Here is a 14,502-nt window from a genome sequence, read left to right as displayed (position 1 = left end):
GAACGAACTTTTGTGATTAAGGCATCCGGAACAGCCGAGTCGGAGGAAGACTCCTTTCGGCGTCGGTACGGTAGGTAGGGCTGTATTCCTTGCATGAGATGTTGAAGCATTTGCCAACCTTAAATCTTATAAAACCCATGATCCTGGTTAATGGATGCCTGGGCTGCGCGGTGGATTCGCTTTCAGCCCCAATACACGAGTATCTCCCGTGTACTGTAAGCTGTACGGTACTGTACGTCTACCGACAGCGATGAGCCGCACATGTTGTCGACAATAGTTACCATCTAGGCCGAAGGGGCTTCGAAGGATTGCGAACAAGTTTCGGACCAAGACGACTCGAGGTCCACTTCGCTCGAAGGCTCGAGGAGTCGTTACGTACACGGTCGCGCCAAGCCCTCACCATCCAGTTTGGAAACACCATCCGAGTCAAGTCCTTGGTGCAAATAACGTGACGCCGCGGGACGGGACGAAGGAACTGAGTTTGGAGATCGATCACAATGGTGTCGAGATATATAAAGAGGCATGTGAAAGGCGGACAGTTGGGGTTCGCAGACTGTCGTCTGTCACCACTGTGCGGGCGCCTGCCAAGTCAAATCACTACCTGCATGATCAGAGTCGTACAGGGCATGGCGCAATCGCTGTAGCTGAGAGGCGCTGTACAGGCCACAAGGAGTGCTCCTGTAGACAAGCCGTCAATATCGTCGCTTGAATTCACTTGACTTCATACTCGGAGGGCTTGACGGGGGCAGAATAAGCAGCCATAACAATTGAGTTCGGACTGTAAGCCGCCCACTGGCAGCCTCGTGACTACGAGAACATCAGGCAGAGGTGCCTTGTTCGGCTGTTATGCCTGCTTGTGGACACAAAGGAGACAACAGGACTCTAGGAAAGACCAAACAGAATTGTTGAAATTGGTGAAATTCAATTCAAGTATGCTACAAAGGCAAAGGGTAATAATCCCTTACGAGCCCCAACCATGCGCCGGGTAATATATCAATCATTCTCTTTCGTGTGCTGGGAATTGTTTCGTGCGCAAGTCTTTATGAACTGAAGATGTTTACTTCTTCTGGCCGGCGAGCTTCTCAGTCTCCTTTTGCAGTTGCTCTATCGTGTCGGCGTCGGCCTTGATGTCGCCTCTGTCTGCCTTGACCTGTTGTTGATTGTGTTAGCTTCTGCAGATGTATACGTTCGGTTGGTAATGGAGACTTACGATGCTCTCGCTGTCAGAGGCGATCTCCTCGTGCCAGTGGCCCTTGCCCTGCTTCTGCTTCTCGATCTGCTCGTTCTTGATCTTGTCGGCCTCTTCGGCGCGGCCCTCGTTGTCTAGTCTACATGTCAGCTTGTGTCTACAGGCTGAAGCAGAGCTTATAATGCGCAATGCCAATGTCTTTGGTGCAGCTTTGCCAGAGACGAAGACCAGTGACAGCTCGGAATTCGGAATAACTTACGGAGAGCGCTCTCCTTGCCGACTCTCAGAACAGGTGCGGTCTGGAAAGAGCGGATGGGAGCAGAGACAAAGGCTCTTCTGGCGATGAAAGATCTGGAAAGCATGATGGCTGGTGTGTGGTGTTTTCTTCGGAATTGGTCAGTAAACACGTCAAGACGGGAAAGGTGGAGGAGCTTCGAACCTGGAGCTGAGCTGTTTGACGGTGAGGTCGCAAGATTCTTTGATGACAATTGAGTACTTTGCAGTGAAGTTGTAGATGTAGTGGAGAAGAAGAAAAGAAGCAGAAAGGAGAACGCAACAAAAGAGCTCACTATGACCGTCCCTCGGTTGTTCGTTGATCGTACCTGTCGACTCTCCTCCAATCCGGGTCAGCCATTGCGTCATCGGTCGTAGCTTCCAATTGCCAATCGAGCGATTACGACTCCATTCACTTGCCGACCATATCGCCCTATTTTGTGCACGTTGTTCATCGAGCCACTTGGAGAGATGAACAACTTTATGTTTTGAAAGGCGTTATCCATCTATTATAGCACATGGTGGTGACAAGTACGTCTCCACTATCGTTCACCAAGCCTGTAGCTAGCCAGCCAAGCTCCTGTCTCGTTCCACATAAGGCGTAGCAGAGGCTCAGTTGAATGCTTGCTATAATATGCAAGGTCCCATCGCAGTATACATCGAGTAGGGGTTGACACATCAATCACGTAGTCAACATCAAGGAGTGTGCACAGGATCAATCATGAAGTAAAAGAGCTTGTATTTTTCCGTGGCCCAAACTCGATACCAGCATGATCTACAAGACCAGCATAGCGAGAGAAAATCGGTAAGAGAAGAGGAAAAGGAAAAAGCTGACAAGAGATACGAAATAGCGAAAGAGCAAAAACAGACTCCCAGTCCCCAGAATCTTGGTATAACCGACAATAAGACTCCTTCTCGCTCGCTCTGACGACGACGATTTGTTGTTGCCAAACCATAAAACTCAAATAACAAAGACACCGAATTTCCGCACCGACCGGCCATGAAACCTTTCTTTCCCTGTGTGAGAGTCGTAAACAAGAAGAGAAAGGATTGTAAACAGCAGAGCAAGCAGAAACCCCAAGCATGCGTAGAATATATGCCTGCGCCCGACAAGTCAAAGAATCCGACTGAATGTGCATCGTGTGGTTTTCGTTCATCCCGTTCCCCACCAAGTGTAACACCGTGCGCTTTGTTGCAAAGTAACATCAACAAAGGCTTTGTAAAAAGTCCGAAAATGCAGAGAGAAATGACCAAACAAGAAAGTAAACCGATTATGCCCTTTTCGTGACAATGATTCGAAAACGCCGTTCGTCTAGGATCCAGAGGGCTCCGCAATCCAGTGGTATATATGTGAAAGCATCGTAAATCTGTACAGTCGCAGGATTAAAAAAATGTGTGGCCGTATAGTCGTCCGGTTTTCCAGAGGATGCGCCCCGCCAGCCCTAGACAAGAACAGCGCCGCGAATAGAGTCATGAGAAGGTATTAGTCATTTCTCTACCAGCGGCGCTGGTTGATGTAACCCTGCATCTGACGGGCCGGCGAGACACTTGGAGGAGGGCTTGCGATGACGCGGGTGCTAGGGTCGACAATGGGAATAGCATTGCGAGTACGCTGAGCCATGGGCTGGTGGAGCTTCATCTGGTTCTGCTGGAAAGAGTTGTTGTTGTAAGAGGCAGCAGCAGAGGGAAGAAGGAAAGGAGTAGGCTGAGCTTGGTGCTGCAGCGGAGAAGCATCAGGAGAACCAGACGACAGAGATGATCTGTCGGAAGAAGCGGAAGAGTGAATAGATTGGAGCTATGCATGCATTAGCATTGATCGAAAAGGTATACAACAAGACATGGGTCAAGAACTTACATCGTCCTCGGTCAGGAGGTGGAAGGGGCAGAAAACCTCGTCATCTTCAAATTCGAAGCCCTTGGCAGCTTCAAAGTCCCTGATGTATGCGCTGTAGGCAGGGGTCTCAGGGAGCTCTTTGGGACTTCTTTGAGCCTTGAATTGCTGTTGACGGTGGGCATTCTGCGCCGAGGACACACGAGGGCCGCGGCGAGAGCGACCGTGGTGGTTGTGAGAGGGGTGAGGGTGCGACTGCATAGCAGTGGCATAGTGGGGAGCGCCGTAGTGGAAGTTTGACATGATTGCAATTGAGATATTGATATCGATCGAGGGGTGGTGCTTGAGAGAAATCCGTGTTCAAAGCTCGGGAGATTGCGGTTGATCGGAGGTGGCCGGGAGCGATATATCACAACAAGAAGAGAATAAGAGTGATATAGAGTTGGCGAAGGAGGTTGGAAAAAGGCGTAGGTGTTGGATGGAAATTTGGGGAAGGTGGATTGCGAAAGTGCGACAGGAATAGCGATGATTGTGAAAATGGGATGCGAGAGATATGGAAGAGGACGGAGGGTTGTGGGTTTGGAAATGGAAAACGAGGGAGGCGAAGGAGTCGCTCGCTGTGGGTACCGGCCTTGTCGAGGCGCCACCGTCCATGCACCATACCGGAAACGGGAAGGCTCGAGCCCAGACGATGCACGATCAACGCACAAAGACGCTGAAAGCAGCCTACAAGTCACGAGCTGCCACGGCAACTCACCTGCCTATGACGACCCTTTACACTTCTCCGGGTCGCTGTGTGCCCCTCTGCTTGCCCTTCAGGAGGTCTACAGTGTTGCTGCTTTTTTCGCCGCTCTCAGGAAGTCATGGAGCGGTCAGTTAGGGTCGTGTTTCCAATGCAGATCCACTTTGTGAACGCATGCACTACTGCATCATGGTCGAGCGCCAACCGGCTGCATTGATTCTATGCACGCCACAAGTCCGCTGAGACAAGGGGAGAGACACGACTGCGCTTGGCGGCATGGCCGGCAGAGTCTCCCATCGACCCCTCACCAATCCCGCCCGCTCATTCACCGCCTCGACTCGTTCCGGGGAAAGCTTGCCATCCGACATGGATTTGCTTTTGGGCTCGAGCCCTTGGTCTGTCTTTGACTGTTGTTGCAACTCCGTGCTTGTCCCAGTGACACCGCCAACGTCTATCGATATATGGTCGAGGCGGTGTTGGGCGTGCCTGCAGCAGCCTCAGTCCTGCCACCGCCATAGCCATGTGTTCATTTGAGCTACTGTAGTCTGTGACCCAGCCCATTTCGATTGCTAATTCAGGAGCCGCTTGCGAATTTGCTCCTGCGTCGTCGTGACAGGCGGTGTTTTGATTGCGAAACAATGAACCCCTCGATTGAATCCGGGGCTTGGAATGTCAGATCTCATCTATTTCCGCTGTCGGTAACCCTTGAATCCGTCAAGACAAGGCATCAGGCGATGGTACGCACGTACATGCTTGATGCATTCGTTCGGCGCTTAGGTTGAGCCTCATCAAGGTGTTAATTGGTTGCTCAGATTCAGCGTCGCTGTCTGATCGACCAAGGAACCTCACTTCATTGCTCCAAATAGCTCTAACCCCTGGGGGCTGAACCTTCATCTCTTTGTATTCGTAACTCGCTCTGAACATGCTCTCTCCTGATGGCCTTGGCTTCGTACTTGTAGATTACCATCTGTTCATCCACGCAATCCAAATCCTCCTTTTCAAACATGCCCATCTCTGGAGGGGTTCACCTCTGCAACAATCAACCTCAATATTGCCACGGCTATCAAGCTTCTCCGCATCCGAGCCAACAACCTAGACAGGTTTCGAATAAGAGCTTGGATTGACTGGTTGATCGCGTCAACCGTTTCCCACTACAGTAACGGAAACGGCAGTGTGCCATGGCATTCAAGTGATATGAAGTTTCACCACCGTGTCCATTTATGATGAACCACTATTTCGCCATCCAGCACGGGTTAATGACTCTGGTTCACTGTTTCTCGTGAACACGTCCTAGACACTACTTTAATTGTATAGAACGCCAATCCATTTGTGTCACGCAAGCATCTCGACCATGGTGATGAACTTGCGACAGGGTTGTACTCCTAGCACTTGCGACATGGCGAAAAACAAAGTCGCGAGACGGATTGTCGAATGATGTTTCCGTACAACGTATGGCAGATACTCTGCTCTCACTTGCCACAGATCCGTCTCGCGTGCTTCATCTCATGACAAACACACTGTCCGTGTTGAGACGTGGTATCCCCGTGTGCTAAAGCGCGTAAAAACACCGAGCTATAACAATGCACAATGGACTTGCGAAAAATGGTACTATCCGCCCGAAGCCGACATGCTATCAGCTCTCTTCGGCTTTGGCTCTGAGGAAAGTTTGTCCAAATCTTGCCAACCAGGTATCGATCCGTATTCTCGCAAGAGCAGGATGGGACTTGCGTATCTTAATCCGCGGTTCCGTCTCGGGCTGCGAGCTTGCAGGGTTCATACCCGATGGCCGTGCTGCGGATGGAGGAGGGCCATAAAGGAGATAGTGAAGGGGCATGAACGGCATAGGCTATTTGCCGATCTGGGTCTCCTTCATAAATCTCGAAATGCCGTCTTTACAGGTCCTCTCTGCATAATTTTCCCAGACTTCATAGAGGCTGATGAACTCTTGAGTAGCAGCCATACAGGCCCCGACGTCAATATCGCTCTCTGCCATCCATTGGACCATTTTAGCGATTTTGTTGGGATTTTGCAGAGCACTCTGCAAGGCTGATGCACTTGTTGCGGCAGCATGTGCCTGCAGATTTGATTGGGTTGGGCGTAAGACGACGGCGAGGAACATGGCTGTGACGGCAATGATATGTGGCGGGTACATCAGAGGCATGTCAGTGTTGTAGTGATCGTTGATGACATTCTGGGACAAGGCCATCTCTTCGGTAGACAAGTTTAGACCTGGGGCTAGATCGTTGAGACTCCGATACGGATGATGTACGATCATGCGTGCTGACATGGTACTGATGAGATGAAATTCGCATTCACCAATCTTGGAGATATCGTTGACACCTAGCTCTGGCCATTGCCTCGCTGCCTCGGCCAAGACCAATCTGATGTGGATTGGACACTCCTCGACCTTACAAGCAACGTATACAGCTGTTGTCATGACAAGATATGGATTTGTCCTTCGAATGTCGACTTTGGTGTAGAACCGCCGTACGTAGACCTGGGCTGTGGCAAGTGGTTGCTGTCTGACATTCATTCTTCGACCAAGTTTCACGATCTCTAAGACTGGTTAGTCGATTTCTGTATGCTTGAGATGGCAGACTTACGCTGTTGAATATAAATGTTCATAAGACGTGGCTCGGGTAAAGGATACTTGTTGTGCAGTTCCTGGTTGTCTTTCTGTTGTTGGTTTCGGATATCATCAAGCTGGTCCTTTGTGAAAGTCCAGTATGTCCGCTGAGTCGAATCCCAGTAGTTGGCCGCCATGATGGATATTGGGTAATTTTGTGCTGGTTCACGAATGCCTTAAATCTAAGGAAATAGTCCAAAAGTATGTTCTTAGTGTTGTCACTACGTCGAGTATGTGATCAACTCGGCAGATTAGCACGACTTGTGATGGATGCGACGCCAAGGCGACGCTCAACTACGAGTACGGCAAGAGCGAGGGATGGAGGCAGTTTTAGGAGCATTTCGATGCGTGAACCATGAATCTAGTCACAGGCAGCTACTGGCACTTAATCATTGTAACAAGCACGAATGAATGTGCAGCAAGATTGCGAGTGTTGCAGAAATGCAGAGCTGAACCCTGTTATCTCCGGAAAGGTCAGCAACTCCAAGCTTGGGCCTGAATTGTGCACGCCAAGAAGGGAAGGAAGGAAAAGCGTCATAAGTAAAGACGGCGGGGATGAGGCCTTTTCGGTTGTTCGAGGCTTAAGAGAAAGACGAGATAACACGCTTTTCACCGTCCATCTGTTGTCGACCATCATCTGCTGTGTGTTGCGCTCGCTCTCGAAGAAGCGCTTGTTGCTGAAAGCTCAGCAAGGCGCACCGAAACCCCCTTTCCTGGTATATCAGAGCCATGAAACCGAGATAGCCCGGACTACAACAGACGGCAGACCATGGATGCCGAATCACCCGCCGAGAGAGAGAACAGGACTCGCTCCTTGTGGAAGAAACTGGACACGCAAAACGATGGTTTCCTCGACTTCAAGGCCTTCCGGAAGGGCCTGAAGAAGCTCGATCACCGTGAGCATCACAAGACACGCTGGCTTAACCATCCTCGACAGAGCGCTGACTTGATTGCCAATCGCAGCTCTGAAGAATGCAGATGGCTTGATAGAGGATGTGCTCCAGGCCGCTGACATCAACAACAGTGGCCGCATCGAATACGATGGTTAGCAGCATCCGCCCAACCAAGCTCCAACATACGATCCGCTGACCCGACAAAGAGTTCCGCAAATTCGTCGACCAAACCGAACGAGAGCTCTGGCAGCTGTTCCAGAGTATAGACCGCAACCACGATGGCAACCTCGACAAGAACGAGCTACGCGCCGCCTTTGTCCGCGCCGGCCTCGCCGTACCCAACTCGCGTCTCGATAGCTTCTTTGCCGATGTCGACACAGACAATGACGGTGTTATCAACTTTGGCGAATGGCGGTACGTCGGAAAAGTCGTAAAAGAGTTGGTTCGAGACTAATCACGAGCAGCGACTTCCTCCTGTTCATGCCTATCGGCTCGCCCGGACTTAAAGCCGTCATGTCATATTACCAGTCGGCCATGAAGGTGACTGCAGAGGGCGACGTGTCAGTCAGTGATGAGACGATTCAGGGACTAGGTACTGCCACCTCCTTTCTTAAACACTCACTCTTCGGGGCCATCACCCGAATTGCTTCACCAACACCACCACCCGCTCCATCACTACCATCGCGGCAGTATCAAGAACATCAAGATACTCAGCCCGAAAGCAATCCACATCTCCCGTCACTCCACACAGAAGCCGCTGTTGCCTCTGATCATGACGACCGATCACATGCATCGCGTGCCTTGGCCTTTATGAGCATGCTGACGGATTTCGTCCCTGATCCAGGCTACTTCCTGGCTGGTGGCATATCAGGCGTTGCATCGAGAACCACCACCGCTCCTCTAGACCGTCTCAAAGTTTACCTGATCGCTCAGACTGGCACCAACGAAGCCGTGCAAGCCGTCAAACATGGTGCTCCCGCAGCCGCAGCAAAATCGAGCGCAAATACTTTGGTTAAAGCATGCAAAGAGCTTTGGGCTGCAGGCGGCATCCGTAGCTTGTTTGCTGGTGAGTGTAGTTCTGTGACAGTATCTTGCTTTTGCTGATTGCTTCGAACAGGCAATGGTTTGAACATCGTCAAAGTCATGCCCGAGTCTGCCGTCAAGTTTGGCTCATACGAGGTAACGTATAGCGTTCTTTAGCTTGGAATAATACTGACATCCGTCCCAGGCTGCAAAGAAGATGGTCGCACGACTTGAAGGCCACTCAAACACACGTAACATTTCACCCGTGTCGCAATTCGTCGCCGGTGGCCTAGCAGGAATGGTTTCACAAGCTGTCGTCTACCCTCTCGACACGCTAAAATTGTAAGTTGATCACTCAAAATGTTATCTCCTGCGCCAGAACGCTGACCCTGCGACAGCCGAATGCAATGCGAAACCGTACCAGGAGGTCTTCATGGAACAAAACTTATTGCCGCAACCGCTGTCAAGATGTGGAAAACAAACGGCATCTTAGCTTTCTATCGCGGTCTGCCAATGGGTCTTGTTGGCATGTTCCCCTATGCTGCTATCGATCTGGGTACTTTTGAGTACCTGAAACGCACCATTACCGCATACAACGTCAAGAAGTACGGCGGACACGAAGCCGATGCTGCACCTAGCAGTTTTGCAACAGCTCTCATAGGTGGCTTCAGTGGTGCCATCGGCGCGTCCGCCGTCTATCCCATAAATCTTCTCCGTACCCGATTGCAGTCTCAAGGCACTGCCAGCCATCCTCGCACCTACACCGGCATTGTAGATGTCACCCGACAGACTCTTGCAGGAGAAGGTGTCAGAGGTCTCTTCAAGGGACTGACACCCAATCTGCTAAAGGTTGTGCCAGCCGTATCCATCACCTACGTCGTTTATGAGAACACCAAGAAAGCCCTGAATCTTCGCTGATTAGCGAAACACAAAACACCGCTTTACGAATGAGATACCCACACACCCTCTCCTCCTTACAGCATGGTATTGCCAGCACTCTGGACATTGCAGTCCATCTTCGATAGGAACCCGTCACATTCCTCTCTCACCTTCGTCCATCAATGCATTGCGCAAGGCGCTATAATGGAGTTTTACCTTTTTCAACTTTTTTTCTTTTTCGGGGATTGTCTTTGGGTGGCAGAAGGTCTGAGTTAGCGTAGAATTGTCGGTTAGGATGCGCGACGGACCAAGACTGCTTCTCTGGCTTCTGGATTGCCAATACTTGGCGTGCTGTATCATTTGTTCCGTTAGAAACTTGCTGTCTGTGTGTCTCCCAATGAACCCACAATCTAGATCTCATAGGTTCCTGTCATGAAGCATTATAACTTCTTATTTCCTCCCTCCCCACAAGCTAAGGTCTGCCATATTTCTACACCTGGCCTCTTCCTCACGGTCACATGGCAACATCGTAATTTGCCAACATACACGATGAACCAAAGCCAGAAGTGCGTCCACAAAGAGCTATTGAAGCGTCATCTGCATCGTCATCGCTTCACTACGAGTGTATTGTATATCTTTATGGCTGCAACTGGGAAAATTCCATCCCTGAGGCGACGCATGTGAGAAGAGCAGAGCAAGTTTGAGTGAGTTTACCGGTCAGCAGATAATGGCGATGACCCTTCAGCCAAGCAGACAACGGCGACAGAAGGTATGGATACTTTCATTTCTCTTCATCTTTTGGAGTTCAGACATAGACTACTGCTCAGTCAAGGTCCATCTTCCAAGACTTCGTCCGGAAGCTTGATGTACCATGTCGACTAAGCACAACACTTCCGCGACCAACATCTATAGGTTCTGGCCGCCGGCTATCAAAGCTGCCATGAAGAGAGTTCGATCCAGGCAAAAACGTCGTGCCCCGAGCACTACTATGGTCGATAGGGCTACACAAACACCGACTTGGCCAGACGACCAACAACAACTTGAAAGCCAGAAAGATGACCACATGGAAACCGAACAGACAAACTTCCAATTCATGGATCTGCCTCTTGAGCTCCGTCGAGAAGTATACCGGCACTACATCAACAATCTCCCTCCCTTGATGTACACTTCACCACAAATCTGCCACGAAGTATCCGATATCACCGACCGCGTCCTCATCTTTCAAATGTTCAACGGCTTATGTCCCTCCTACATCCAAAAAAGAGAATCCGCAGAACTCGCAGCAGCAAAACTTGCATCTCTGCACGACAAGTATCAAGGCAAGAACATCCGCTTCAAAATCGAGCTTCAGTGTCCTACGACGTATGTGTGGCCGTATGGGCCTTGGAAACCTCTTATGCATGCTATAGGAGCTAAGCAGATGGCGAAGGTGGAGGTGTATATGACCAAAGGGCCGCTTTGTACTGAGTGTAGATTGTTCCCAAAGCCTTACGCTGTGGAGTTGGTCAGAGAGATGGTGGAGCAGGTGGAGCGGTTGAGGGACGGGAAGCTTTTGAGGTACGAGATGCAGACGAGATGTGAATGTAGGGGGAGGAGACTGGGGTAGCATACTATTCATATGCTAGTCTTGTTGTATAGTTAGCTATCAGAATGCGAACCGGAGATGTGATCAAATAGTGTTGATACGATGCCGCTTCGTAGCGGGTGAAGTTGTGTTTCTTGAGACTATTATGCATTTCTATAGTGTGCATGTCGGTCTATTTGGTCCCAAAGAGGTACTCAGAGGAGTGCGGACCTAGGCACATATCTAGGACAGATCCCTGGAGCGAGAGAGCAGCAAGAGAAGGCAGATACAAAAATGAATGCTGCCTATGGGAGTCGAACCCATGACCTCTGCCTTTCCTCGGTCACCAGAGTTGCCTCTAGATGGGAGGGCAGCGTCTTAAACCACTAGACTAAGACAGCTTTTTGTTGATATGGACATGAACTCTGATATCCTTGTCGTTTGGAATAGCAAGTGTTGTTGTTGTGGTGTTGGTGCTTGACAAACGCGGCAGTACCTGCGGCGGCTACATGCATTCAGCAGCGCGGAAGGAGCGCCTCAGCTAGCTCCTTGACCCGACCTGCCGGTCCCTGGTCTTGGCTGGAAAGAACCATCCATGTTTTCAGGCACCATTTGCAACTCCTCTTTCCGAGCTCCTTCTTTGTTCTCTCTGTTTCAAGCGGCGGCTGCCCATCCTTGCATTCATGGACGCCTCCCGGATAACAGAGGTTCCGACCAACAGGCTATTCTTGCTTTCATTACCACCATTCGAAGTTTAGATGTTCCAATCCCCCTCCCAAGTACTGAACGAGAGGTCCGCGCTGGTATTATCCAAGCTACCAGCCCAAAGATTCTCATTGATGAGCGTTGGTGCTGTACCTAGCATCCAAGCAGTTGCATCCATTGTCGGCTCGAAGTTGAAGGCCTGCTGGTAGTTGACAAACTCGTCATCCACCTTATGGAGAAGCGACCCACAAAGACTCATAATGACATCCCGACACTTCGAAGCGCTTTGGTTCAGCCCAATCATCGATTCGACCACCTCCAAGGTTGCAGTAACTTGATCCCGCCATTCAGGTGCCAGCCTTGATTGAGATTTGCTACGCAAACAATGGATCGGGATGAGTGCTGCCTGGAAAAGGAAGTATCTGTCGAATCGTCAGTAGATGTTCAAAACTTCTTTGGTCGACGACACTTACAAGACATAGAAGGCCGTCAATCTGGTCTGCGGCCTTGACTTCCAAAAGTTTTGTATCGAGGCTATACTCTCACGAGCAGCACGCAGGCACCGGTTGGTAGCTTCCTGCTCATGCCAAGTAAGAGTCTCCTCAAGTCCATCTTGCAAGGCCCACTTCACCAGCAACGGCCGGAATATGACAATTCGAAGATTTCGATATCGCCAGCAATTGATGCCGTGAGGCAATGCAAATCGGTCTTCCAAGCTCGATCCACTGCTATCCTGGAAGTAATGCGGTACCTGGCTTAGCCAATTCTCTACAATCGTCGAGTCGAGTGTCAAGAGTTCTTCTGGCAGTGGAGGCGGGTTGCTGATCAGGCGATTGTATATCGGCATCGTCTGTAGATGATACGACGACTGGACTCGGAGGTATGTGTTGACGGTGGCTGTATCCACTTCTGCTGGCGTTACTGGCGAGTTGACCATGATATCCTCCTCTCGGATGTTTGACGGCAGAGCCGCATCGACTCCGATTTGCGGCCAGATCAAGGGACGACTATAGGTAATTGTTGCACCTACATCCAAGACACAAAGCGACCACCAAATTCTCCGACGCAACTCCTGTTTGAAAGGGCTCATGTGCTGAGATCCAAACTCCTTATGCAAGCCAAGTCCAATGGCCATGCGGATGGCTACTCCACCATAGTTGTAGCCAGTGTTGGGCTTATTGATCTTCTGCAAGAACATGGCTGCCATACCAAACGCTTGCACCAGTGTCAAATTGCCTGTCTCCAAAGCATTGACCGCAAGATAACGCTTTGCCGTTCGGAAGATCGACAGACTCGTTTCGTCTGATGAACTCGGATTCGTCACAAAAGCACCTAGTGCTGCGACAATGTTCACCAGAACGAGCCAGATGCTCTGTCCAGGTCGAGCCATTCTGCTGTCGTACTGAGCTCTGAATGTAGGCTCATGCAAGATAGGAAAGACAGGATGATAGCGGACAAAGAAGGCATCGACAAACACGTCCACCATTGCCCGTGTCACCAGAGTCTGCGTCTGCACAGCCGAAGCTATCGTAGAGCCTTCTGTCCGCCGACGAAGGAGATCTTGCAAGTCGCGTCGTCGATCGTTCCATGCACCAGAATCCCACGAAGGTCCGTTTCCAGATTCCATCCACAAGGATCGCAGATGAGAGGCACCGGACGCCATTCCAAGATAACCATAGTTAGCTGCATCGACCGTGAGCGTGGCCATGCCATCTATTACCTTCCTTACGCCTTCCTCGTCGTCTTCTGCCATTGCCACCCCACCAGCCAGTCCAGTTTGCTCTCTCTCGTCCCACTCGAACTCCTCGTCTCCATCAGGATATAATGCTGCTGTGGGATCCGGCTCGACATCGGTAGTAGGAAAGCTCCATGCTGATCCAGGATCCTCAAGACCAACACTTCCTTGTACCGATGTTTGGGGTTGCGAAGTTATTGATTGCTGTTGGTGCGACGAAGCTGGTGAATGTATACTCGCTCCAGCAGGACTCGCCGTTCGCGGTGTCTGTGTTTGTGAGACATTCCTGACTGGAGGCAGTACAGGCACATCGCCAGATCGTTCTTGATCAAGCAAGTACGAAACTTCCTGGTCAGAAAACAACCTCTTCAGAATTGTTTCGGCACGCGACAGTCGATGCTCAACTTCTGTAAGATGCCTTGAAGCCTAAAGTCAGCCACGAAGTCTGCAACGAACCTTTATTAAAACACACCTTCGTGTCAACGGTGTCTTCCCGAGCCTGTCATACAGACAATGCCGCTTATACCGCTTGCAAGTCGAGCACTCTGGTATTTTATGGTCGCAATTTGCCTTGCGGCGACGGCATTCCTTGCATGCCAAGCTATCCTCCGCAGCAGCCTGTGACCGTCGGGTAACACCAGATACAGTAGTAGGCGTGCTCATGATAACACTACACGTGAGCAGTCGATAGTGATAGCGACATGACTTGTCATTTTATTATCCATCTGCCAGTCATGTCATAGGCGAAAATTGCTTTCCAAGACCTATTACGCCGAAGAGGAGCGTTTGGCTGAAGTCCGTTCAAACCTTGGGTGACTCTCACCCTCCCTCGCAACGCTATACTGTTTTTGGCAATGCAGCTTTCATACAGACCACACTAAAGTTGTCTCTTGTCTTTTGACCTCTTCTCTTCTAGTGTATACGACTATCCATCAGAGTAAGCTTTGTCACATATCTGGTTTCGAATCAAATGGTCTCTGAGGGCAAGAAGATGTCTAGTCGTTCCGGTCAACTTTGAGGTGGTCATGTTCATCCGTTCAGA

The 14,502-nt window shown here is 50.4% G+C and overlaps 7 protein-coding genes across 7 annotated transcripts; 2 read left to right on the top strand and 5 right to left on the bottom strand.

Moving 5' to 3' along the window:
- Positions 1 to 1,057: 1,057 nt before the first annotated feature.
- On the bottom strand, positions 1,058 to 1,551 carry M437DRAFT_81100 (uncharacterized protein; the record flags this gene model as incomplete). Its single annotated transcript, XM_041027488.1, has 3 exons — positions 1,058 to 1,150; positions 1,211 to 1,323; positions 1,449 to 1,551. The coding sequence occupies 3 exons, from the start codon at positions 1,549 to 1,551 to the stop codon at positions 1,058 to 1,060; spliced, it is 309 nt and encodes a 102-aa protein (XP_040883640.1).
- A 1,406-nt stretch (positions 1,552 to 2,957) lies between these two features.
- M437DRAFT_81099 (uncharacterized protein) lies at positions 2,958 to 3,596 on the bottom strand (the record flags this gene model as incomplete). Its single annotated transcript, XM_041027487.1, has 2 exons — positions 2,958 to 3,257; positions 3,318 to 3,596. The coding sequence occupies 2 exons, from the start codon at positions 3,594 to 3,596 to the stop codon at positions 2,958 to 2,960; spliced, it is 579 nt and encodes a 192-aa protein (XP_040883639.1).
- A 618-nt stretch (positions 3,597 to 4,214) lies between these two features.
- On the bottom strand, positions 4,215 to 4,959 carry M437DRAFT_62803 (uncharacterized protein; the record flags this gene model as incomplete). Its single annotated transcript, XM_041024149.1, has 2 exons — positions 4,215 to 4,486; positions 4,785 to 4,959. 2 exons carry the CDS (start codon positions 4,957 to 4,959, stop codon positions 4,215 to 4,217), a joined length of 447 nt encoding a protein of 148 aa, XP_040883638.1.
- Positions 4,960 to 5,881: 922 nt separating this feature from the next.
- On the bottom strand, positions 5,882 to 6,798 carry M437DRAFT_72174 (C/H/G cyclin; the record flags this gene model as incomplete). Its single annotated transcript, XM_041025806.1, has 2 exons — positions 5,882 to 6,591; positions 6,639 to 6,798. 2 exons carry the CDS (start codon positions 6,796 to 6,798, stop codon positions 5,882 to 5,884), a joined length of 870 nt encoding a protein of 289 aa, XP_040883637.1.
- Positions 6,799 to 7,430: 632 nt separating this feature from the next.
- Positions 7,431 to 9,495, top strand: M437DRAFT_39390 (mitochondrial carrier; the record flags this gene model as incomplete). The annotated part of the gene is made up of 8 exons (XM_041020003.1): positions 7,431 to 7,557; positions 7,625 to 7,705; positions 7,761 to 7,968; positions 8,019 to 8,146; positions 8,399 to 8,620; positions 8,672 to 8,733; positions 8,783 to 8,919; positions 8,976 to 9,495. The coding sequence occupies 8 exons, from the start codon at positions 7,431 to 7,433 to the stop codon at positions 9,493 to 9,495; spliced, it is 1,485 nt and encodes a 494-aa protein (XP_040883636.1).
- An 832-nt stretch (positions 9,496 to 10,327) lies between these two features.
- M437DRAFT_62800 (uncharacterized protein) lies at positions 10,328 to 11,255 on the top strand (the record flags this gene model as incomplete). The annotated part of the gene is made up of 3 exons (XM_041024148.1): positions 10,328 to 10,818; positions 10,930 to 11,013; positions 11,201 to 11,255. 3 exons carry the CDS (start codon positions 10,328 to 10,330, stop codon positions 11,253 to 11,255), a joined length of 630 nt encoding a protein of 209 aa, XP_040883635.1.
- A 519-nt stretch (positions 11,256 to 11,774) lies between these two features.
- Positions 11,775 to 14,123, bottom strand: M437DRAFT_72172 (uncharacterized protein; the record flags this gene model as incomplete). The annotated part of the gene is made up of 3 exons (XM_041025805.1): positions 11,775 to 12,147; positions 12,199 to 13,878; positions 13,933 to 14,123. The coding sequence occupies 3 exons, from the start codon at positions 14,121 to 14,123 to the stop codon at positions 11,775 to 11,777; spliced, it is 2,244 nt and encodes a 747-aa protein (XP_040883634.1).
- Positions 14,124 to 14,502: the final 379 nt, after the last annotated feature.

The sequence above is a fragment of the Aureobasidium melanogenum genome (genome assembly GCF_000721775.1).
Source record: "Aureobasidium melanogenum CBS 110374 unplaced genomic scaffold scaffold_2, whole genome shotgun sequence".
Taxonomy (NCBI): domain Eukaryota; kingdom Fungi; phylum Ascomycota; class Dothideomycetes; order Dothideales; family Saccotheciaceae; genus Aureobasidium; species Aureobasidium melanogenum.
Note: the sequence above shows the minus strand (reverse complement) of the source record. Positions and strands in the feature narration are given on the sequence as shown.